At 44.2% G+C, this 24830-nt stretch overlaps 1 protein-coding gene across 1 annotated transcript; it reads left to right on the top strand.

Annotated features, from left to right (window-relative positions):
• Window positions 1-18636: 18636 nt before the first annotated feature.
• On the top strand, window positions 18637-23032 carry LOC123084742 (protein GAMETE CELL DEFECTIVE 1, mitochondrial). Its single transcript, XM_044506237.1, has 3 exons — window positions 18637-19256; window positions 21631-21820; window positions 21894-23032. Exons 1-3 carry the CDS (start codon window positions 18718-18720, stop codon window positions 22125-22127), a joined length of 963 nt encoding a protein of 320 aa, XP_044362172.1. The 5' UTR covers window positions 18637-18717; the 3' UTR covers window positions 22128-23032.
• The last annotated feature ends 1798 nt before the right edge of the window (window positions 23033-24830 follow it).

Raw genomic sequence — 24830 nt, forward strand, 5'->3', positions numbered from 1 at the left:
GTTTCTCTCGAAAGAAGTGAGTGGGAGGAAAGTAGAACTTGATGAGGTAACTGTACCTGCTCCCTTATTGGAAAGTAGTTCATCACAGAAATCTGTTCCTGTGACTACTACACCAATTAGTGAGGAAGCTAATGATGATGATCATGTAACTTCAGATCAAGTTACTACCGAACCTCGTAGGTAAACCAGAGTGAGATCCGCACCAGAGTGGTACAGTAATCCTGTTCTGGAGGTCATGTTACTTGACCATGACGAGCCTACGAACTATGAGGAAGCGATGATGAGCCCAGATTCCGCGAAATGGCTTGAGGCCATGAAATCTGAGATGAGATCCATGTATGAGAACAAAGTATGGACTTTGATTGACTTGCCCATTGATCGGCGAGCCATTGAGATTAAATGGATTTTCAAGAGGAAGACGGACGCTGATAGTAGTGTTACTATCTACAAAGCTAGAATTGTCGCAAAAAGGTTTTCGACAAGTTCAAGGTGTTGACTATGATGAGAGTTTCTCACTCGTATCTATGCTTAAGTCTGTCCGAATCATGTTAGCAATTGCCGCATTTTATGAAATATGACAAATGGATAAACAAAACTGCATTCCTTAATGGACTTATTAAAGAAGAGTTGTATATGATGCAACCAGAAGGTTTTGTCAATCCTAAAGGTACTAACAAAATATGCAAGCTCCAGCGATCCATCTATGGACTGGTGCAAGCATCTTGGAGTTGGAATATACGCTTTGATAAGTTGATCAAAGCATATAGTTTTATACAGACTTGCGGTGAAGCCTGTATTTACAAGAAAGTGAGTGGGAGCACTACCGCATTTCTGATAAGTATATGTGTATGACATATTGTTGATCGGAGATAATGTAGATTTATTCTGCAAAGCATAAAGGAATGTTTGAAAGGAGTTTTTCAAAGAAAGACCTCGGTGAAGCTGCTTACATATTGAGCATCAAGATCTATAGAGATAGATCAAGACGCTTGATAAGTTTTTCAATGAGTACATACCTTGACAAGATTTTGAAGTAGTTCAAAATGGAACAGTCAAAAAGGAGTTCTTGCCTGTGTTACAAGGTGAGAAGTTGAGTAAGTCTCAAAACCCGACCGCGGCAGAAGATAGAGAGAGAATGAAAGTCATTCCCTATGCCTCAGCCATAGGTTCTATAAAGTATGCCATGTTGTGTACCAGACCTATTGTATACCCTGCCCTGAGTTTGGCAAGGGAGTACAATAGTGATCTAGGAGTAGATCACTGGACATTGGTCGAAATTATCCCTAGTGGAATAAGGATATGTTTCTCGATTATGCAGGTGACAAAAGGTTCGTCGTAAAGGGTTACCTCGATGCAAGTTTTGACACTGATCCAGATAACTCTGAGTCTCAATCTGGATACATATTGAATGTGGGAGCAATTATCTAGAGTAGCTCCGTGCAGAGCATTGTTGACATAGAAATTTGCAAAATACGTACGGATCTGAATGTGGCAGACCCGTTGACTAAACTTCTCTCACAAGCAAAACATGATCACACCTTAGTACTCCTTGGGTGTAAATCACATAGCGATGTGAATTATATTCTTGACTCTAGTAAACCCTTTGGGTGTTGGTCACATGACGATGTGAACTATGGGTGTTAATCACATGGTGATGTGAACTATTGATGTTAAATCACATGGCGATGTGAACTAGATTATTGACTCTAGTGCAAGTGGGAGACTGAAGGAAATATGCCCTAGAGGCAATAATAAAGTTATTATTTATTTCCTTATTTCATGATAAATGTTTATTATTCATGCTAGAATTGTATTAACCGGAAACATAATACATGTGTGAATACATAGACAAACAGAGTGTCACTAGTATGCCTCTACTTGACTAGCTTGTTGAATCAAAGATGGTTAAGTTTCCTAGCCATAGACATGAGTTGTCATTTGATTAACGGGGTCACATCAGTAGAGAATTATGTGATTGACTTGACCCATTCCGTTAGCATAGCACTTGATCGTTTAGTTAGTTGTTATTGCTTTCTTCATGACTTATACATGTTCCTATGACTATGAGATTATGCAACTCCCGTTTACCGGAGGAACACTTTGTGTGCTACCAAACGTCACAACGTAACTGGGTGATTATAAAGGTGCTCTACAGGTGTCTCCGAAGGTACTTGTTGGGTTGGCGTATTTCGAGATTAGGATTTGTCACTCCGATTGTCAGAGAGGTATCTCTGGGCCCTCTCGGTAATGCACATCACTTAAAGCCTTGCAAGCATTGCAACTAATGAGTTAGTTGCGGGATGATGTATTACAAAACGAGTAAAGAGACTTGCCGGTAACGAGATTGAACTAGGTATTGAGATACCGACGATCGAATCTCGGGCAAGTAACATACCGATGACAAAGGGAACAACGTATGTTGTTATGCGGTCTGATCGATAAATATCTTCGTAGAATATGTGGGAGCCAATATGAGCATCCAGGTTCCGCTATTGGTTATTGACAGGAGACGTGTCTCGGTCATGTCTACATTGTTCTCGAACCCGTAGGGTCCGCACGCTTAAGGTTTCGATGACAGTTATATTATGAGTTTATGAGTTTTGATGTACCGAAGTTAGTTCAGAGTCCCGGATATGATCACGAACATAACGAGGAGTGTCGAAATGGTCGGGACATAAAGATTGATATATTGGACGGCTATATTCGGACACCGGAAGTGTTCCAGGGAAGTTTCGGATAAAACCGGAGCACCGGGGGGTTACTGGAACCCCCCGGGGGGTTAATGGGCCTCATGGGCCTAAAGTGGAGAAGAGGAGGGGCTGCCAGGGCAGGCCGCGCGCCCCCTCTCCCCCTAGTCCGAATTGGACAAGGAGGGAGGGGCGGCACCCCCCTCTCCTCTCTCCCTTCCTTCCCCCTCTCCTACTTGGACAAGGAAAGGGAGGGGAGTCCTACTCCCGGTAGGAGTAGGACTCCTCCTGCGCGCCTCCTACTAGGGCCGGCCGCACCCCCCCTTGGATCCTTTATATACGGAGGCAAGAGGCACCCCATAGACACAAGTTGATCCACGTGATCTTACTCTTACCGTGTGCGGTGCCCCCTTCCACCATAATCCTCGATAATATTGTAGCGGTGCTTAGGCGAAGCCCTGCGACGGTAGAACATCAAGATCGTCACCACACCGTCATGCTGACGGAACTCTTCCCCGACACTTTGCTGGATCGGAGTCCGGGGGTCGTCATCGAGCTGAACGTGTGCTAAAACTCGGAGGTGCCGTAGTTTCGGTGCTTGATCGGTCGGGCCGTGAAGACGTACGACTACATCAACCGCGTTGTGCTAACGCTTCCGCTGTCGGTCTACAAGGGTACATAGATCACACTCTCCCCTCTCGTTGCTATGCATCACCATGATCTTGTGTGTGCGTAGGAATTTTTTTGAAATTACTACGTTCCCCAACACCTTGGGCCTTGGTGGGAGGCGCCCTAGGCCACCTAGGGGCTGGTCCCTTCCCACTATTGGCCCATGTAGGCCTCCGGGGCTGGTGGCCCCTCCTGGTGGACCCCCGGGACCATCCGGTGGTCCCGGTACACTACCGGTGATGCCCGGAACACTTCCGGTGGCCAAAACCATACTTCCTATATATAAATCTTTACCTCCGGACCATTCTGGAACTCCTCGTGACATCCGGGATCTCATCCGGGACTCCGAACAACATTCGGTAACCGCATACATACTTTCCCTATAACCCTAGCGTCATCAAACCTTAAGTGTGTAGACCCTACGGGTTCGGGAGTCATGCAGACAAGGCCGAGACAACTCTCCGGTCAATAACCAACAACGGGATCTGGATACCCATGTTGGTTCCCACATGCTCCACGATGATCTCATCGGATGAACCACGATGCCAAGGATTCAATCAATCCCGCATACAATTCCCTTTGTCTAGCGGTACGATACTTGCCCGAGATTCGATCATCGGTATCCCCATACCTTGTTCAATCTCGTTACCGGAAGTCTCTTTACTCGTTCCGTAACACATCATCCTGTGATCAACTCCTTGGTCACATTGTGCACATTATGATGATGTCCTACCGAGTGGGCCCAGATATACCTCTCCGTTTACACGGAGTGACAAATCCCAGTCTCGATTCGTGCCAACCCAACAGACACTTTCGGAGATACCCATAGTGCACCTTTATAGCCACCCAGTTATGTTGTGACGTTTGGTATACCCAAAGCACTCCTACGGTATCCGGGAGTTGCACAATCTCATGGTCAAAGGAAATGATACTTGACATTAGAAAAGCTTTAGCATACGAACTACACGATCTTGTGCTAGGCTTAGGATTGGGTCTTGTCCATCACATCATTCTCCTAATGATGTGATCCCGTTATCAACGACATCCAATGTCCATGGTCAGGAAACTGTAACCATCTATTGATCAACGAGCTAGTCAACTAGAGGCTTACTAGGGACATGGTGTTGTCTATGTATCCACACATGTATCTGAGTTTCCTATCAATACAATTCTAGCATGGATAATAAACGATGATCATGAACAATGAAATATAATAATAATAACTAATTTATTATTTCCTCTAGGGCATATTTCCAACAGTCTCCCACTTGCACTAGAGTCAATAATCTAGTTCACATCGCCATGTGATTAACACTCACAGGTCACATCGCCATGTGACCAACATCCAAAGAGTTTACTAGACTCAATAATCTAGTTCACATCACTATGTGATTAACACTCAATGAGTTCTGGGTTTGATCATGTTATGCTTGTGAGAGAGGTTGTAGTCAGCGGGTCTTGCCATATTCAGATCCCTATGTATTTCACAAAACTTTATGTCATATCATAGATGTTGCTACCACGTTCCACTTGGAGCTATTCCAAATTGTTGCTCCATTATACGTATCCGGTATCTCTACTCAGAGCTATCCGGATAGGTGTTAATCTTGCATCAACGTAACTCTTTACGTCGAATGCTTTATCACCTCCATAACCGAGAAACATTTCCTTATTCCTCTAAGGACAATTTTGACCGCTATCTGGTGATCCAGTCCTCGATCACCTTTGTACCCTCTTGCCAGACATGTGGCAAGGCACACATCAGGTGCGGTACTCAGCATGGCATACCGTATAGAGCCTATGACAAGAGCATAGGGGACGACCTTCGTCCTTCCTCTTTCTTCTGCCGTGGTCAAGCTTTGAGTATTACTCAACTTCACACCTTACAACTCAGGTAAGAACCCCTTCTTTGACTGATCTATTTTGAACTCCTTCAAAAACATGTCAAGGTGTGCGTTCTTTGAAAGTATCATCAGGCGTCTTGATCTATTTCTATAGATCTTGATGCCCAATATGTAAGCAGCCTTATCCAGGTCTTCCTTTGAAAATCACTCTTCAAACAACCATTTATTCTTTCCAGAAAATCTACATCATTTCGAATCAACAATATGTCATCCACATATACTTATCAGAAATGTTGTAGTGCTCCCACTCACTTTCTTGTAAATACAAGTTTCTAGCAAACATTGTATAAACCTAAAAGCTTTGATCACTCCATCAAAGCATATATTCTGACTCCGAGATGCTTGCTCTAGTCCATAGAAGGATCGCTGGAGCCAGCATACCTTTTAGCATCCTTAGGATCGACAAAACCTTATCACATACAACTTTTTCTTACGAAAACTGGTAAGAAAACTTGTTTTGACATCCATCTGTCAGATTTCATAATCGAAAAATACAGCTAATGCTAACATGATTCCGATGGACTTAAGCATCGCTACGAGTGAGAAATTCTCATCGTAGTCAACTCCTTGAACTTGTGAAAAGACTCTTTCCCGCAAGTCGAGCTTCATAGACGGAAACATTACCGCCCACGTCCGTCTTCTTCTTAAAGATCCATTTATCTCAATGGCTCGTTGATCATCGGGCAAGTCCACCAAAGTCCATACTCTGTTCTGATACATGGATCCTATCTCGGATTTCATGGCTTCTAACCATTTGTCGGAATACGGGCCCACCATCGCTTCTCCATAGCTCGTAGGTTCATTGTTGTCCAACAACATGATATCTGAGACAGGATTACCGTACCACTCAGGAGTAGTACATATCCTTGTCGACCTACGAGGTACGATAGCAACTTGATCCGAAGCTTCATGATCACTATCATTAACTTCCTATTCAACAGACATAGGCGCCACAGAAAACATCTTTTTGTGTTGCATCACTTTCTCGTTGAAATAAAGGTTCGACAACCTCATCAAGTTCTATCTTCCTCCCACTCAATTCTTTCGAGAGAAACTCCTTCTCGAGAAAGGACCCGTTCTTAGTGAAAAACAATTTGCCCTCGGATTTGAGATAGAAGGTATACCCAACTGTCACCTTTGGGTATCCTATGAAGATGTGTTTGTCCGCTTTGGGTTTGAGCTTCTCCGGCTGAAGCCTTAAGCATCGCAGCCCCAAACATTAAGAAACAACAACTTTGGTTTCTTGCCAAACCAATGTTCATACGGCATCGTCTCAACGGACTTATATGGTGTCCTATCTAAAGTTAATGCAGCTGTCTCTAATGCATAACCTCAAAATAATAGCGGTAGATCGGTAAGAGACATCATAGATCGCACCATATCTCATAAGGTTCGATTACGACGTCCGGACACACCATTACCCTGTGGTGTTCCAGGTGGCTTCAACTGTGAAACAATTCCATAATGTCTTAAGTGTTTACCAAACTCATAACTCAGAAATTCTCATTGATCAGATCGTAGGAATTTGATCTTCGTGTTATGATGATTCTTAACTTCACTCTGAAATCGCTTGAACTTTTCAAACGTTTCAGACTTGTGCTTCATTAAGTAAATATACCTATATCTACTCAAATCGTCAGTGAAGATGAGAAAATAGCGATATCCACCGCACGCTTCAATTCTCATTGGATCACACGCATCAGTATGTATGATTTCCAACAAGTCACTTGCCCGTTTCATTGTACCTGAAAACGGGGTCTTAGTCATCCTGCCCATGAGGCATGGCTCGCATGTGTCAAGCGATTCAAAATCAAGTGACTCCAAACATCCATCGATATGGAGTTTCTTCATGCATCTTACGCCAATATGACCTAAGCGGCAGTGCCACAAGAAAGTGATACTTGAATTTCTCGATAGCATAAAGGGATACTTGAATAAGAGTTTTTCAATGAAAGACCTCGGTGAAGCTGCTTACATATTAGGCATTAAGATCTATAGAGATAGATCAAGACGCTTAATTGGACTTTCACAAAGCACATACCTTGACAAAGTTTTGAAGAAATTCAAAATGAATCAAGCAAAGAAAGGGTTCTTGCCTGTGTTACAAGGTGTGAAGTTGAGTAAGACTCAATGCCCGACCACTGCAGAAGATAGAGAGAATATGAAAGATGTTCCGTATGCTTCAGCCATAGGCTCTATCATGTATGCAATGCTGTGTACCAGACCTGATGTGTGCCTTGCTATAAGTTTAGCAGGGAGGTACCAAAGTAATCCAGGAGTGGATCACTGGACGGCGGTCAAGAACATCCTAAAATACCTGAAAAGGACTAAGGATATATTTCTCGTATATGGAGGTGACAAAGAGCTCGTCGTAAACGGTTACGTTGATGCAAGCTTTGACACTGATCCGGACGATTCTAAATCGCAAACCGGATACGTGTTTACATTAAACGGTGGAGCTGTCAGTTGGTGCAGTTCTAAACAAAGCGTCGTAGCGGGATCTACATGTGAAGCGGAGTACATAGCTGCTTCAGAAGCAGCAAACGAAGGAGTCTGGATGAAGGAGTTCATATCCGATCTAGGTGTCATACCTAGTGCATCGGGTCCAACGAAAATCTTTTGTGACAATACTGGTGCAATTGCCTTGGCAAGGGAATCCAAATTTCACAAGAGAACCAAACACATCAAGAGACGCTTCAATTCCATCCGGGATCTAGTCCAGGTGGGAGACATAGAGATTTGTAAGATACATACGGATCTGAATGTTGCAGACCCATTGACTAAGCCTCTTCCACGAGCAAAACATGATCAGCACCAAGACTCCATGGGTGTTAGAATCATTACTGTGTAATCTAGATTATTGACTCTAGTGCAAGTGGGAGACTGAAGGAAATATGCCCTAGAGGCAATAATAAAGTTATTATTTATTTCCTTATATATCATGATAAATGTTTATTATTCATGCTAGAATTGTATTAACCGGAAACATAATACATGTGTGAATACATAGACAAACAGAGTGTCACTAGTATGCCTCTACTAGACTAGCTCGTTAATCAAAGATGGTTATGTTTCCTAACCATGAACAAAAGAGTTGTTATTTGATTAATGAGATCACATCATTAGTTGAATGGTCTGATTGACATGACCCATTCCGTTAGCTTAGCACCCGATCGTTTAGTATGTTGCTATTGCTTTCTTCATGACTTATACATATTCCTATGACTATGAGATTACGCAACTCCCGTTTGCCGGAGGAACACTTTGGGTGCTACCAAACGTCACAACGTAACTAGGTGATTATAAAGGAGCATTACAGGTGTCTCCAAAGGTACATGTTGGGTTGGCGTATTTCGAGATTAGGATTTGTCACTCCGATTGTCGGAGAGGTATCTCTGGGCCCTCTCGGTAATGCACATCACATAAGCCTTGCAAGCATTGCAACCAATGAGTTAGTTGCGAGATGATGTATTACGGAACGAGTAAAGAGACTTGCCGGTAACGAGATTGAACTAGGTATTGGATACCGACGATCGAATCTCGGGCAAGTAACATACCGATGACAAAGGGAACAACGTATGTTGTTATGCGGTCTGACCAATAAAGATCTTCGTAGAATATGTAGGGGCCAATATGGGCATCCAGGTCCCGCTATTGGTTATTGACCGGAGACGTGTCTCAGTCATGTCTACATTGTTCTCGAACCGTAGGGTCCGCACGCTTAACGTTACGATGACAGTTATTATGAGTTTATGCATTTTGATGTACCGAAGATTGTTCGGAGTCCCGGATGTGATCATGGACATGACGAGGAGTCTCGAAATGGTCGAGACATAAAGATTGATATATTGGAAGCCTATGTTTGGATATCAGAAGTGTTCCGGGTGAAATCGGGATTTTACCGGAGTACCGGGAGGTTACCGGAACCCCCCGGGAGCTATATGGGCCTTAGTGGGCTTTAGTGGAAAGGAGAAAGGGGCAGCCCAAGGTGGGTCGCGCGCCTCCCCCCTCCCCTAATCCTATTAGGACAAGGAGAGGTGGCCGGCCCCCTCTCTCTCTCTTTCCCCCGTCGAGGAATCCTATTCCAACTAGGATTGGGGGGGGGGGATCCTACTCCCAGAGGGAGTAGGACTCCTTTGGCGCGCCCTCCTTGGCCGGCCGCCCCCTCCCCCTTGGCTCCTTTATATACGGAGGCAAGGGGGCACCCTAGGACACACAAGTTGATCCTCGTGATCGTTCCTTAGCCGTGTGCGGTGCCCCCTGCCACCATATTCCACCTCGGTCATATCGTTGTAGTGCTTAGGCGAAGCCCTGCGTCGGTAGAACGTCATCATCGTCACCACGCCGTTGTGCTGACGGAACTCATCCCCGAAGCTTTGCTGGATCGGAGCCCGGGGAGTGTCATCGAGCTGTACATGTGCTAAGAACTCGGAGGTGCCGGAGTAACGGTGCTTGGATCGGTCGGGTCGGGAAGAAGATGTACGACTACTTCCTCTACGTTGTGTCAACGCTTCCGTTGCGATCTACAAGGGTACGTAGATCATACTCTCCCCTCTCATTGCTATGCATCACCATGATCTTACGTGTGCGTAGGAAATTTTTTGAAATTACTGCGTTCCCCAACAGATCGGTCGGGCCGTGAAGACGTATGAGTACATCAACCGCGTTGTGCTAACGCTTCCGCTGTCGGTCTACAAGGGTACATAGATCATACTCTCCCCTCTCATTCCTATGCATCAGCATGATCTTGCGTGTGCGTAGGATTTTTTTTGAAATTACTACGTTCCCCAACAGTGGTATCAGGGCCAGGTTTTATATGTTGATGTTATATGCACGAGTAGAACACAAATGAGTTGTGGGCGATATAAGTCATACTGCTTACCAGCATGTCATACTTTGGTTCGGCGGTATTGTTGGACGAAGCGGCCCAGACCAACATTACGCGTACGCTTACGCGAGACCGGTTCTCCCGACGTGCTTTGCACAGAGGTGGCTTGCGGGTGACAGTTTCTCCAACTTTAGTTGAACCGAGTGTGGCTACGCCCGGTCCTTGCGAAGGTTAAAACAGCACCAACTTGACAAACTATCGTTGTGGTTTTGATGCGTAGGTAAGATTGGTTCTTGCTTAAGCCTGTAGCAGCCACGTAAAACTTGCAACAACAAAGTAGAGGACGTCTAACTTGTTTTTGCAGGGCATGTTGTGATGTGATATGGTCAAGACATGATGCTAAATTTTATTGTATGAGATGATCATGTTTTGTAACCGAGTTATCGGCAACTGGCAGGAGCCATATGGTTGTCGCTTTATTGTATGCAATGCAATCGCGCTGTAATGCTTTACTTTATCACTAAGCGGTAGCGATGGTCGTGGAAGCATAAGATTGGCGAGACGACAATGATGCTACGATGGAGATCAAGGTGTCGCGCCGGTGACGATGGTGATCACGACGGTGCTTCGAAGATGGAGATCACAAGCACAAGATGATGATGGCCATATCATATCACTTATATTGATTGCATGTGATGTTTATCTTTTATGCATCTTATCTTGCTTTGATTGACGGTAGCATTATAAGATGATCTCTCACTAATTATCAAGAAGTGTTCTCCCTGAGTATGCACCATTGCGAAAGTTCTTCGTGCTGAGACACCACGTGATGATCGGGTGTGATAGGCTCTACGTTCAAATACAACGGGTGCAAAACAGTTGCACACACGGAATACTCAGGTTATACTTGACGAGCCAAGCATATACAAATATGGCCCCGGAACACGGAGACCGAAAGGTCGAGCGTGAATCATATAGTAGATATGATCAACATAGTGATGTTCACCAATGAAACTACTCCATCTCACGTGATGATCGGACATGGTTTAGTTGATTTGGATCACGGAATCACTTAGAGGATTAGAGGGATGTCTATCTAAGTGGGAGTTCTTTAAGTAAATTAATTGAACTTTAATTTATCATGAAACTTAGTACCTGATAGTATCTTGCTTGTTTATGCTTAATTGTAGATAGATGGCTCGTGCTGTTGTTCCGTTGAATTTTAATGCGTTCCTTGAGAAAGCAAAGTTGAAAGATGATGGTAGCAATTACACGGACTGGGTCCGTAACTTGAGGATTATCCTCATTGCTGCACAGAAGAATTACGTCCTGGAAGCACCGCTGGGTGCCAGGCCTACTGCTAGAGCAACACCAGATGTTATGAACGTCTGGCAGAGCAAAGCTGATGACTACTCGATAGTTCAGTGTGCCATGCTTTACGGCTTAGAATCGGAACTTCAATGGCGTTTTGAACGTCATGGAGCATATGAGATGTTCCAGGAGTTAAAGTTAATATTTCAAGCAAATGCCCGGATTGAGAGATATGAAGTCTCCAATAAGTTCTATAGCTGCAAGATGGAGGAGAACAATTCTGTCAGTGAGCATATACTCAAAATGTCTGGGTATAATAATCACTTGATTCAATTGGGAGTTAATCTTCCAGATGATTGCGTCATTGACAGAATTCTCCAATCACTGCCACCAAGCTACAAGAGCTTCGCGATGAACTATAATATGCAAGGGATGAATAAGACTATTCCCGAGCTCTTCGCAATGCTGAAAGCTGCGGAAGTAGAAATCAAGAAGGAGCATCAAGTGTTGATGGTCAACAAGACCATTAGTTTCAAGAAAAGGGCAAAGGGAAGAAGAAGGGGAACTTCAAAAAGAACAGCAAGCAAGTTGCTACTCAAGAGAAGAAACCCAAACCTGGACCTAAGCCTGAAACTTAGTGCTTCTACTGCAAGCAGACTGGTCACTGGAAGCGGAACTGCCCCAAGTATTTGGCGGATAAGAAGGATGGCAAGGTGAACAAAGGTATATGTGATATACATGTTATTGATGTGTACCTTACTAATGCTCGCAGTAGCACCTGGGTATTTGATACTGGTTCTGTTGCTAATATTTGCAACTCGAAACAGGGACTACGGATTAAGCGAAGATTGGCTAAGGACGAGGTGACGATGCGCGTGGGAAACGGTTCCAAAGCCGATGTGATCGCAGTCGGCACGCTACCTCTACATCTACCTTCGGGATTAATATTAGACCTAAATAATTGTTATTTGGTGCCAGCGTTAAGCATGAACATTATATCTGGATCTTGTTTGATGCGAGACAGTTATTCATTTAAATCTGAGAATAATGGTTGTTCTATTTATATGAGTAATATCTTTTATGGTCATGCACCCTTAAAGAGTGGTCTATTCTTATTGAATCTCAATAGTAGTGACACACATATTCATAGTGTTGAAGCCAAAAGATGCAGAGTTGATAATGATAGTGCAACTTATTTGTGGCACTGCCGTTTAGGTCATATCGGTATAAAGCGCATGAAGAAACTCCATACTGATGGGCTTTTGGAACCACTTGATTATGAATCACTTGGTACTTGCGAACCGTGCCTTATGGGTAAGATGACAAAAACACCGTTCTCCGGTACTATGGAGAGAGCAACAGATTTATTGGAAATCATACATACAGATGTATGTGGTTCGATGAATATTGAGGCTCGTGGCGAATGTCATTATTTTCTCACCTTCATAGATGACTTAAGCAGATATGGGTATATCTACTTAATGAAACATAAGTCTGAAACGTTTGAAAAGTTCAAAGAATTTCAGAGTGAAGTTGAAAATCATCATAACAAGAAAATAAAATTCCTACGATCTGATCGTGGAGGAGAATATTTGAGTTACGAGTTTGGTGTACATTTGAAATAATGTGGAATAGTTTCGCAACTCACGCCACCCGGAACACCACAGCGTAATGGTGTGTCCGAACGTCATAATCGTACTTTACTAGATATGGTGCGATCTATGATGTCTCTTACTGATTTACCGCTATCATTTTGGGGATATGCTCTAGAGACGGCCACATTCACGTTAAATAGGGCACCATCAAAATCCATTGAGACAACACCTTATGAACTGTGGTTTGGCAAGAAACCAAAGTTGTCGTTTCTGAAAGTTTGGGGCTGCGATGCTTATGTGAAAAACCTTCAACCTGATAAGCTCGAACCCAAATCGGAGAAATGTGTCTTCATAGGATATCCAAAGGAAACTATTGGATACACCTTCTATCACAGATCCGAAGGCAAGACTTTTGTTGCTAAATTCGGAAACTTTCTGGAGAAGGAGTTTCTCTCGAAAGAAGTGAGTGGGAGGAAAGTAGAACTTGACGAGGTAACTGTACCTACTCCCTTATTAGAAAGTAGTACATCACAGAAACCTGTTTCTGTGACACCTACACCAGTTAGTGAGGAAGCCAATGATGATGATCTTGAAACTTCAGAACAAGATACTACTGAACCTCGTAGATCAACCAGAGTGAGATCCGCGCCAGAGTGGTACGGTAATCCTGTTCTGGAAGTCATGCTACTAGATCATGATGAACCTACGAACTATGAAGAAGCGATGGTGAGCCCAGATTCCGCAAAATGGCTTGAAGCCATGAAATCTGAGATGGGATCCATGTATGAGAACAAAGTATGGACTTTGGTTGACTTGCCCAATGATCGGCAAGCTATTGAGAATAAATGGATCTTCAAGAAGAAGACTGACGCTGACGGTAATATTACTATCTACAAAGCTCGACTTGTCGCAAAAGGTTTTCGGCAAGTTCAAGGGGTTGACTACGATGAGACCTTCTCACCCGTAGCGATGCTTAAGTCTGTCCGAATCATGTTAGCAATTGCCGCATTTTATGATTATGAAATTTGGTAGATGGATGTCAAAACTGCATTCCTGAATGGATTTCTGGAAGAAGAGTTGTATATGATGCAACCAGAAGGTTTTGTCGATCCGAAGGGAGCTAACAAAGTGTGCAAGCTCCAGCGATCCATATATGGACTGGTGCAAGCCTCTCGGAGTTGGAATAAACGCTTTGATAGTATGATCAAAGCATTTGGTTTTATACAGACTTTTGGAGAAGCCTGTATTTACAAGAAAGTGAGTGGGAGCTCTGTAGCATTTCTGATATTATATGTGGATGACATATTACTAATTGGAAATGATATAGAATTTCTGGATAGCATAAAGGGATACTTGAATAAGAGTTTTTCAATGAAAGACCCCGGTGGAGCTGCTTATATATTAGGCATTAAGATCTATAGAGATAGATCAAGACGCTTGATTGGACTTTCACAAAGCACATACCTTGACAAAGTTTTGAAGAAGTTCAAGTTGGATCAAGCAAAGAAAGGGTTCTTGCCTGTATTACAAGGTGTGAAGTTGAGTAAGACTCAATGCCCGACCACTGCAGAAGATAGAGAGAAAATGAAAGATGTTCCCTATGCTTCAGCCATAGGCTCTATCATGTATGCAATGCTGTGTACCAGACCTGATGTGTGCCTTGCTATAAGTCTAGCAGGGAGGTACCAAAGTGATCCAGGAGTGGATCACTAGACAACGGTCAAGAACATCCTGAAATACCTGAAAAGGACTAAGGATATGTTTCTCATATATGGAGGTGACAAAGAGCTCATCGTAAAAGGTTACGTTGATGCAAGCTTTGACACTGATCCGGACGATTCTAAATCGCAAACCGGATACGTGTTTACATTAAATGGTGGAGCTATCAGTTGGTGCAGTTCTAAACAAAGCGTTGTGGCGGGATCTACATGTGAAGCGGAGTACATAGCTGCTTCGGAAGCAGCAAATGAAGGAGTCTGGATGAAGGAGTTCATATCCGATCTAGGTGTCATACCTAGTGCACCGGGTCCAATGAAAATCTTTTGTGACAATACTGGTGCAATTGCCTTGGCAAAGGAATCCAGATTTCACAAGAGAACCAAGCACATCAAGAGACGCTTCAATTCCATTGGGGATCTAGTCCAGGTGGGAGACATAGAGATTTGCAAGATACATACAGATCTGAATGTTGCAGACCCATTGACTAAGCCTCTTCCACGAGCAAAACATGATCAGCACCAAGGCTCCATGGGTGTTAGAATCATTACTGTGTAATCTAGATTATTGACTCTAGTGCAAGTGGGAGACTGAAGGAAATATGCCCTAGAGGCAATAATAAAGTTATTATTTATTTCCTTATATCAGGATAAATGTTTATTATTCATGCTAGAATTGTATTAACCGGAAACATAATACATGTGTGAATACATAGACAAACAAAGTGTCACTAGTATGCCTCTACTTGACTAGCTCGTTAATCAAAGATGGTTATGTTTCCTAACCATGGACAAAGAGTTGTTATTTGATTAACGGGATCACATCATTAGGTGATTGATCTGATTGACATGACCCATTCCATTAGCTTAGCACCCGATCGTTTAGTATGTTGCTATTGCTTTCTTCATGACTTATACATGTTCCTATGACTATGAGATTATGCAACTCCCGTTTGCCGGAGGAACACTTTGTGTGCTACGAAACGTCACAATGTAAATGGGTGATTATAAAGGTGCTCTACAGGTGTCTCCAAAGGTACATGTTGGGTTGGCGTATTTCGAGATTAGGATTTGTCACTCCGAATGTCGGAGAGGTATCTCTGGGTCCTCTTGGTAATGCACATCACATAAGCCTTGCAAGCATTACAACTAATGAGTTAGTTGCGAGATGATGTATTACGAAACGAGTAAAGAGACTTGCCGGTAATGAGATTGAACTAGGTATTGAGATACCGACGATCGAATCTCGGGCAAGTAACATACCGATGACAAAGGGAACAATGTATGTTGTTATGCGGTCTGATCGATAAAGATCTTCATAGAATATGTGGGAGCCAATATGAGCATCCAGGTTCCGCTATTGGTTATTGACCGGAGACGTGTCTCGGTCATGTCTACATAGTTCTCGAACCCGTAGGGTCCGTACGCTTAAAGTTCGATGACGGTTATATTATGAGTTTATGTGTATTGATGTACCGAAGGTAATTCCGAGTCCCAGATGAGATCGGGGACTTGACGAGGAGTCTTGAAATGGTCGAGACGTAAAGATCGTTATATTGGACGACTATATTCGGACATCGAAAAGGTTCCGAGTGATTCGGGTATTTTTTGGAGTACCGGAGAGTTACGGGAATTCGTCGGGGAGTATATGGGCCTTATTGGGCTTTAGGAGAAAGAGAGAGGAGAGGTTGGGCGCCCCCCAAGGCCTAGTCCGAATTGGACTAGGGGGAGGGGCTGCATCCCCTCCTTCCTTCTCTTCTCTCTTCCCTTGCCTTGACTCCTACTCCAACTACTTGGAAGAGGGGGAATCCTACTCCCGGTGGGAGTAGGACTCCTCCAGGGTGTGCCATAGGGGCCGGCCCTCTCCCCCCTCCTCCACTCCTTTATATACGTGGTCAGGGGCACCCCATAGACACAACAATTGATCTCTTGATCTCTTAGCCGTGTGCGGTGCCCCTCTCCACCATAATCCACCTTGGTCATATCGTAGCGGTGCTTAGGCGAAGCCCTGCATCGGTAGAACATCATCATCATCACCACGCCGTCGTGCTGATGAAACTCTTCCTCAACACTCGGATGGATTGGAGTTCGAGGGACGTCATCGAGTTGAACGTGTGCAGAACACGGAGGTGCCATGCGTTCGGTACTTGATCGGTCGGATCGTGAAGGCGTACGACTACATCAACCGCGTTGTGCTAACGCTTCCGCTTTCGGTCTATGAGGGTACGTGGACAACACTCTCCCCTCTCGTTGCTATGCATCACCATGATCTTGCGTGTGCGTAGGAATTTTTTGAAATTACTACGTTACCCAACAGCACAAGACAAGACGAAGAACTCGCCTCGCAAGCCAAAGACCATGAGTTGTGCGGAGGCCAAACATAAGCCCTGACGTTGGAGGCTAGTTCTGGGGCTAGTGAGGGAGTCCTGAATTAAGGGGTCGTCGGATTGTCGACCTACTGTATATGGGCTAGACTGATGGGCCACTATGGAGCCGAGCTAGAGTGCGGATTCGTGGCCGGATAGGAAATCTTCGGAGTCATGGAGTGCCCTCCAAGCTAAGTTTAGGCAGGATTTTTCCTTCCCTGTAACTGATCGCCTGTAACCGTAACCCTATTAGTGTCTATATAACCCATGTGGTTTTAGTCTTTAGGGCTAGAGCAACATCCATTACTCCATCAACCTAGGGTTTAGCTCGCCCGATCTCAAGGTAGATCAACTCTGTAACCATATCATACACATTAAATACAATTAAGCAGGACGTAGGGTTTTACCTCTTCGAGAGGGCTCGAACATGCGTAAACACCGAGTTCATCGTCCCTGTTCCCCATTGATCCTAGATCCACAGCTCGGGACCCCCTACCCGAGATCCGTCGGTTTTGACACCGACCCCCCCCCCCAACACGCACACACAGAGACACACTCATCGATACTCGACATAAACCTCACACTACATCCAAACCACTTAAAGCAGAGAAACAAAAGCCCAAGAAGTACTACAAAAGTACAACCCCAAAACAGACAAACACAACGAAACGTTAAAGATGATAGATTGGTGCGGCAAGGCGCGCATCTGCTTCTGGTCTGATAGTAAAATATCCGAAGAAAATTATACATCTCACAATTATCACAGATGATCTCCATATTGACTTAACATGACCTTGTCAGGAACCTCTACAAACCCGGTTACTCTTCACAACAATATAACATCATCCATGTGAATTGGCCAAAAAAGAGTACAAACAAAATCAGTATTAAAGATAAAAGGTATAAAATCATGCTGGAGAGAGGAGTCTTCGTGTTTTGTAGTCTAAACATGCTTCTAGTCAGAATTTGGGAGGAGTTAGTTAAAAGTGGACGTGGAGTATGTGATCCCGAGCTTCGATGATCTCGAATGAACAATAAAATCCAAAAAGTCAAGAAAAATTGATGTTTTTGTCTACATGCATGCAAAATTTCGTGATGAAATTACATGTGTGGAGGTGTGGGAAAAAATGATGTTCCAAAAAGTGTTTTTGGAAGCACTTTGGATCATCAATTTTTTTTCACACCTCTACAAATGTAATTTCATCATGAAGATTTGCATGCATGTAGATAAAACATCAATGTTTCTTGCCAAAAAAAATCAGATTTTTTAAACTGTTTACTATTTTTTTCGGATTTTGCTGTTCATTCGAGATCACTCGAGCTCTGGATCACATGAGTATTTTCGGTGAAAAACTTGCTTCAACGTGAAAAATCAGAAGAAGAAAACAATGGGCCGTGCCGTGCCGGCACGCGGGCCTTGCCTCGCAGCCCATGCATGCCGCAGGCCTTGGCATGGCCTGTTTAGCCGCGTGCCGGACCGAGCACGCGTTGTTCTGGGCCGGCCGGCGAAGTACGGGCCGTTTGGCCAGCTATAACCCTCTCCCTCGTAACCCCTAAAAAAAAATAACCTCTCCCCCGCAAAAAGGAAAAGAAAAGGGAAGCAGATCGAACCCTCTCGTCGGCATTTCGCCGAGCACACGGCATGCTGTCGCTCCGGCGCATCCTCCGCCTCCCCGTGTCCTCCTCCCGCGGCCCCCGCCGCCTCCTCTCATCCCACCGCCGCGCTCCAGCGCACCCGGCCGCGGCCACCGGGGACGACGAGTGGAACGACGCGTGGGAGACCGCATGGCTCCCGGGCGACTCCCCCGCCTCCTCCCCGGCACCCGCCGCGCCGTGGGAGTCCCCCACCTCGGAAGCCGCCGCGGCCACCGTCCCGGCCGTATCCGCCGAGGTGGACCCTGACACGAAGGCCTTCGTCGCCGACATGGACGAGCGCTGGGCTGAGCGCCGCGCCGCGACGAGGCGGCTGCGCGCTCCTTCTCGCCCCACGGCCGCCGAGGGAGCGGGCGGCGCCGGGGCGAAGAAGGCAGGGGCGGACGAGTACAGGACGAGGAAGCAGCGCGTGCACGCTGCGCTTTGGGTGAAGGAGATCGACAAGATGGAGGAGGCGCGCCTCGGCGGCGGCGGCGGTGGCCGCGGGGCGGCCGACGACATCGACCGGCTTCTTGACTCGTGCTCAGAGTGCGTTGCTGCTCTTCTATCCTTCATTTTTTGTTCTCCAACAAAGCTGCGATTTGTAGCTGTGGTTGCTTAGTGTCATCAAATTGCTTGGTTATATTCGATTGCTTGTGATACACCGCACTTGTTGAACTAGTTTCCCACTAAAACCCCATTTACATGCGACATAATATAGGCGCCTAGTATCACATGACTTTTTAATTACAAATGCAAGTGGTAGAATTGTTGCGGTGTGAATCTTCTTCAGAGGGTTTATGACAATTTTTTTTTGAAACTGCATTGTTTCTCCTTCGTTTTGCAAGGAAGATGGATCATTGAGATAGTCTTTTTTTTTCTTTTCCGTTTGTGGAAACGGTTGAGACAGGGTATGAAAGTGCGCCAAATTTCAATTGCATCATGTAAAATGCCTTAACTAGTGTGATGAGAAATGTGAGGACTACAGCTAAGTGTAACCAGTAAGGTCCATTTGTACTGCGCTTTCTTGATTGCTGGTGGATTATCCGGTGAAACCTGTACTTTTTGAAAAATCAGGCTGAATTATGTATAATATGCATGTGATGACTGTTCAATGGCCAACACTCAAATTAAGTTTGGATGAAGTGTCTACTTGAGATGCTCACACGAAATTTGCTGTGAGCTCGTTCACTGCCTGATGTGTGATTATGCATTCTGATACGATGCAATGCATTTGGAACGGATTATAACCATTTTACACTGGTAACTCCAAGTTGAGCTTGGGAGCATGTGCTCCTGTCTTAAAAATATAGCATTCTACACCTTCAAAATTCTTGAAAAAGAGCACACATAGTCTCTTGCAAAGTTAGTGCAAAAACTTGCATTCTTGTGCCCTGTGGAAAAGGGATGGGTTCAGTGCATAAAAGGTTGCTATTCTAGGCACAACAGTTGTGCCCTGTGGAAAAAGAATGAATTCAGTCCATAAAAGTTGCTATCCTAGGCATTCATTCTTTTCTTCTCTGCAAAGAACAGAAACTAGCATGTTTTACTATGAAAATTGACAGGTGCGTAGTACACCCCTCAACTATGTCTTGAGTCCAAATATCACCATGAACTCCAAAACCACCCACTTTACTCCGCAAACTCTTAAAACCAGTGGCGGAGCTTGAGCCAAGATCATGGGGGGGCATGGGCTGAAGGGGGGGCAAACATAACTATTTTCAGCTTATTTTTGGTGGAAAATAGGCCTAATACAAAGAAATATATGCATGGTTTCTTGTGAGTTGGGGGGGCCATGGCCCCTGTTGGCCCCCATGAAGCTCCGCCACTGCTTAAAACTGGTTCAATATGACTTTGGATGTCGTGGCATTCATGTAGGCAATTTTTTTGGGTTTCCTGGCATGCCACTTGACGTGGCATCCTAGTTAGCAATAGTGAAATAAAAACAACAATGATGTTTGGCTGGCACGGCAGTGGGGCTGCCACGTAGCACCGACCCTGCCCAAGTGTCACAGTCGGTGTTTTGTTGCCAGCCAACATCATGGAGAACATGAGGATGAATACCCATGGGCGCTCAGTCCTTGTGGCATGCTGCTTATTTATGTTTTCTTGCCAACATGTTTTTTTATGACTAAGCGATTTTGGCTTGTCTGGATCTCATGTAAGCGAAACTGTGACATATGAGGGTGCCACGTCAGGCAAAAGACACGATGAGTGAACAGTGGACGGTTTTTAAAGGAACCAGGGTGGGTGGGGGGTGGGGGGGTGTTAAACTGAACAATTTTGGAGTTGATGGTGAAATATCAAATATGAACTCGGGATATAGTTGAGGGGTGCAAAATGGAGTCTGCCATTATGCTGAAGCTTCCAATCCAGCAGTACGATCTCACAAATTATTTACACTGGTGGTTTATTCTGAATCTAGTAAATATTAAATTTATTTTGCTTCATTATACTTGAATACTGTACAGTTTTTGTTTGAGTAATAGCAAGTCTTGTAGTTGAATACTGTTATCTCTTGCTGAATAATGGATGTGTGTTATCTTTGTTCTGTCCTTTCCTGCTCATCACTTAGTTGACAGAAGTAGGCACCATCTAAGACTAAAATGACAGTTGAGTAAATGCACGCTTGACATCTTATTTATCCAATGCCTTTTGTGCTTTGGTTGTATTGCCTCATAACCGGACCACCGTGGCCATTAGGCTTTTATGGCCTATAGTAACCTGTAGGCTGCAATCCAAGTGCTTGCAGAAGCGTTTCGTAATTGAAATGAAAAAAAGAAGTTATTTCCCTACGACAGGAATACCGTGATTGGCAGACATATTGTTTTCCTTCACTCATACGTCTAGGTTTTGTTAATATACTTGGTGCTCCAGAAGACATGGTTTCCTTACAGTACTCTGCTCGTGAAATGAAATGCAGGATCTTTGATTCCGGCAACGCTGATTTTGGCGATTCAAAGATTCCAAGCACCGGTGAGATCAAAACCAAGCCGGATGGTTGGGAGACTACCTCGAGGGGTCAGGACGGTAACATATGGGAGATCTCACAGCGCGAGGAGGACATTCTTCTCCAAGAATTTGAGAGGCGCATTGCTTTCAGCAAACAGCAGGTCATAGTTGACACAATAATTTCTTTGTTAAAAATCTCCAAATTCCAAAATGACACTGAAACTGTGGTTGCAGATTGCTAGCTTCATCAAAACTCACATATTTAGTCGAAGACGGCCTATCGACGGATGGAAGTACATGATTGAAGAAATCGGCCCCAACGCGAGGAAAGGGAAGGGGAGCGTACAAAGGCTACCAAGTGTGACTGATCCGGCCACGCAGCCGTTCAGGGAGGAATCGCCTGTAATTGCGTCTGCTGGTGGTTCCTCCTCTGGTCCTCCCCCCTTCAGAGGAAACCGACATTACTGATGTTCAGTATGCATGCAATCCCCTACCGATTTTCATTGCACACATCCAGGCTTTGTGGCTCCAGAAGTGCACTGGTGGCTAGATTCCTTGTGGAGAAACTTTGTGTATTTTCTGGGTCATATATGCTTCCTTGTGCTAAAAAAAAACTCAGCAACGCCATCGCTCTGCCACTCCGAGGCCAATCTTTTGCTACATGCTAGGGTTAAGATGATATTTTCAGCAGAGATGTAATTGTGGAGGAAATGATGGAAAGGCATATCCAGACCACATGCATTTTGATGCACACAAGAAGAATATCTAGAGTGAGTAAAATTTCGAGGGCAAATCCAGGTTCAACCATGCATAGTGGACTACTCCCTTCGCTCCGAATTACTTGTTGCGGGTATGGATGTATCTAGATGTATTTTAGTTCTAGATACATCCATTTCTGCGACGAGTAATTTAGAACGGAGGGAGTACTGAATTAGGTCAATGAGTTACACCAATCTTACACCACTCCTTGAACAACTGTTGTGAATTGTGATGTTTGTGAGGAGATGGATTTGAAACATAGAAAAGAAAAGTGAGTTTGTGAAGTATTTTCCTTGAAGTGATGTTGATGTATGCACGCAGCAATGACTAGAGGTGGTAGCACATCTTCAACGCGGATCACCAAATAGACATCATCAAATTTCCATTGAAAAGTAGAAGATGTTAGGTGTGGAGTTACGTGGTCCAACTGAGAGTGAGCCATGCAAATTTCCGGACTACCCCAAAGCTCCCCAGTTAGAGGATGATTTGTGTGATTTTGGACGCCCGAACCATTTCACGGAGATTTGATGACTTGCGTTAGGTCTAAAAGTGTCCGGACCATCCTGTCCAATCTTTACAAGCATTTTGGTGTTCTGCATTGGAGACGGGCTAATGCATGAGATGGATGAAGTGAAGCTCGTATTTGTTTTCTTTCTATGTCCTGGTTGTAAAAGGTTATGTTATTCTTCATTTTGAAACAACTGCGAGTAAAATGTAAAACGGGTCTTCTTGCTATTATACAGTGCAATTCTTATACTCCCTCCATGCCTGCTTTTTATGAGCAGCCAGCAATGTTACATCAAGACTACTGGATGCAGTTTTGAAGATTCAGAGTATTCTACATGCAACTTTGAAGATGGTTACGTCGGTTCCGTGCATTCATACTTTTACCCAGTACTTTGAAGATGGCTGTCTTAATGGTTTTGTACCAAGTTTTATTAGCATATTTTTATGTAATATGATTTGAACTGTTCTTCAGGATGATATGCTGGATCACCATTCAAGAGCAAAAGACTATCAAAGATTTGATTAGGTCTGTGATATACATCTATAGAATTTACATCAGTCAGGATGCACATTTTTGCGCGTGCAAAGGTTACTAGTCCCTCATGACTTATACTCTGGTAACACACAGCAGCGAACCCAACCACCGTGCTACACGGTACACCAGCACCACACACACTCACACGCATACCCGAAACCACACAAGCATGGAAACAAAAGCCAATGAAGCACTAAAGAAGTACAGCCAAAAACAGAGAACCAAGTGCGAAACAAACAACAAGAACAGCCCAAAAACAGAGAACTAAGTGCAAAACAATCTACAAAACCCTAAAGAGGAGAGGATGGAGCGGCAAGGCGTACATCTGCTTCAGAGTCTGATAGTAAGATGCCAGGAGATAATTATACGGTACATCTCACAAGTAATGATAGATGAACTCCAAGTTTATTTGACATCACCTTATTGGCAACCTCTACAAACCCGGCTACTCTTCATAGCAGCATAGCACCATCCTGGTGAATTTGGCCAAAACAGAGTATAGGAAAAGAACCCCAGTATTAAAACTTACTTACAAGGTATGAAATCACATGGGAGAGTTTCAAGAACAAAAATCACGTTGGAGAGGTAAGAGTCCTCCTCAGAGGAAATTCAGGTTGCGTAGCTGTGTCAAGTGCCTGGGAGGAGTTGGTGAAAACTTGCTTTTAACTATGTCAGTGCTCCAAGCTGGAGCAAAGAGAAATTAGGTTCAGTTAATAAAGAACTCAACCTTCTAATAAGGGACCTACAACGTTTCTTGTCCTGTAATTCTAGCTAGCTTTGCCTTAGGAGCAATCTCATTGATACAATGTTCAGAGCGCAAGCTTCTCCCATTTGGTGTGGTATTGAATAGTCTGGAGCTACTCAAAGAGAAGCTTATTTGGAATGCCCCAGTGCCAAATAAGGTAAACATATTCAGTTGGATAGTACCTTGTGATAACCTTACTACAAACAACAATAAATTCAAAAGGAAGTTGGAGATTGACAACATATGCAGTGTGTGTTGCTGTGAAGCTGAAACTAGTTTTCATGCCACCTTGAGAATGGAGATGGGGAAAACCTGGAGCATTCCTGATGAAGCTTGTTTTAAATACACTGGTCCTGACTGGCTGCTGATCCTTTTGTTGAATGTAAGCAAGGATAAGTTAGCTAGAGTGAGCACTAGAGTTTAAGTTAGCTAGAGTGAGCACTGTTAACAATTTCAGGTTGGGGCATGTCCAGACAGAGATTGGTCATTTTGTAGATGATGACTCTGTAAACTCTCCTTTTATGAATCAATGAAAACCTCTCTTCCCTCAAAATAAAGTATAGCACCAACAAATGATGAAGTTAACACAACAACCCGTAAGTCAATTCTACCGTTCCAATCATGA

This window comes from Triticum aestivum, chromosome 4A, assembly GCF_018294505.1.
Source record: "Triticum aestivum cultivar Chinese Spring chromosome 4A, IWGSC CS RefSeq v2.1, whole genome shotgun sequence".
Taxonomy (NCBI): domain Eukaryota; kingdom Viridiplantae; phylum Streptophyta; class Magnoliopsida; order Poales; family Poaceae; genus Triticum; species Triticum aestivum.

What these genes read in the sequence shown, in the direction of transcription:
- LOC123084742 (XM_044506237.1), top strand. Translation starts at nt 18,718, where the DNA reads ATGCTGTCGCTCCGGCGCATCCTCCGCCTCCCCGTGTCCTCCTCCCGC. An exon ending in CTTCTTGACTCGTGCTCAGA is followed by an intron (nt 19,257 to 21,630) that starts GTGCGTTGCTGC and finishes AATGAAATGCAG; the next exon opens with GATCTTTGATTCCGGCAACG. An exon ending in TTGCTTTCAGCAAACAGCAG is followed by an intron (nt 21,821 to 21,893) that starts GTCATAGTTGAC and finishes CTGTGGTTGCAG; the next exon opens with ATTGCTAGCTTCATCAAAAC.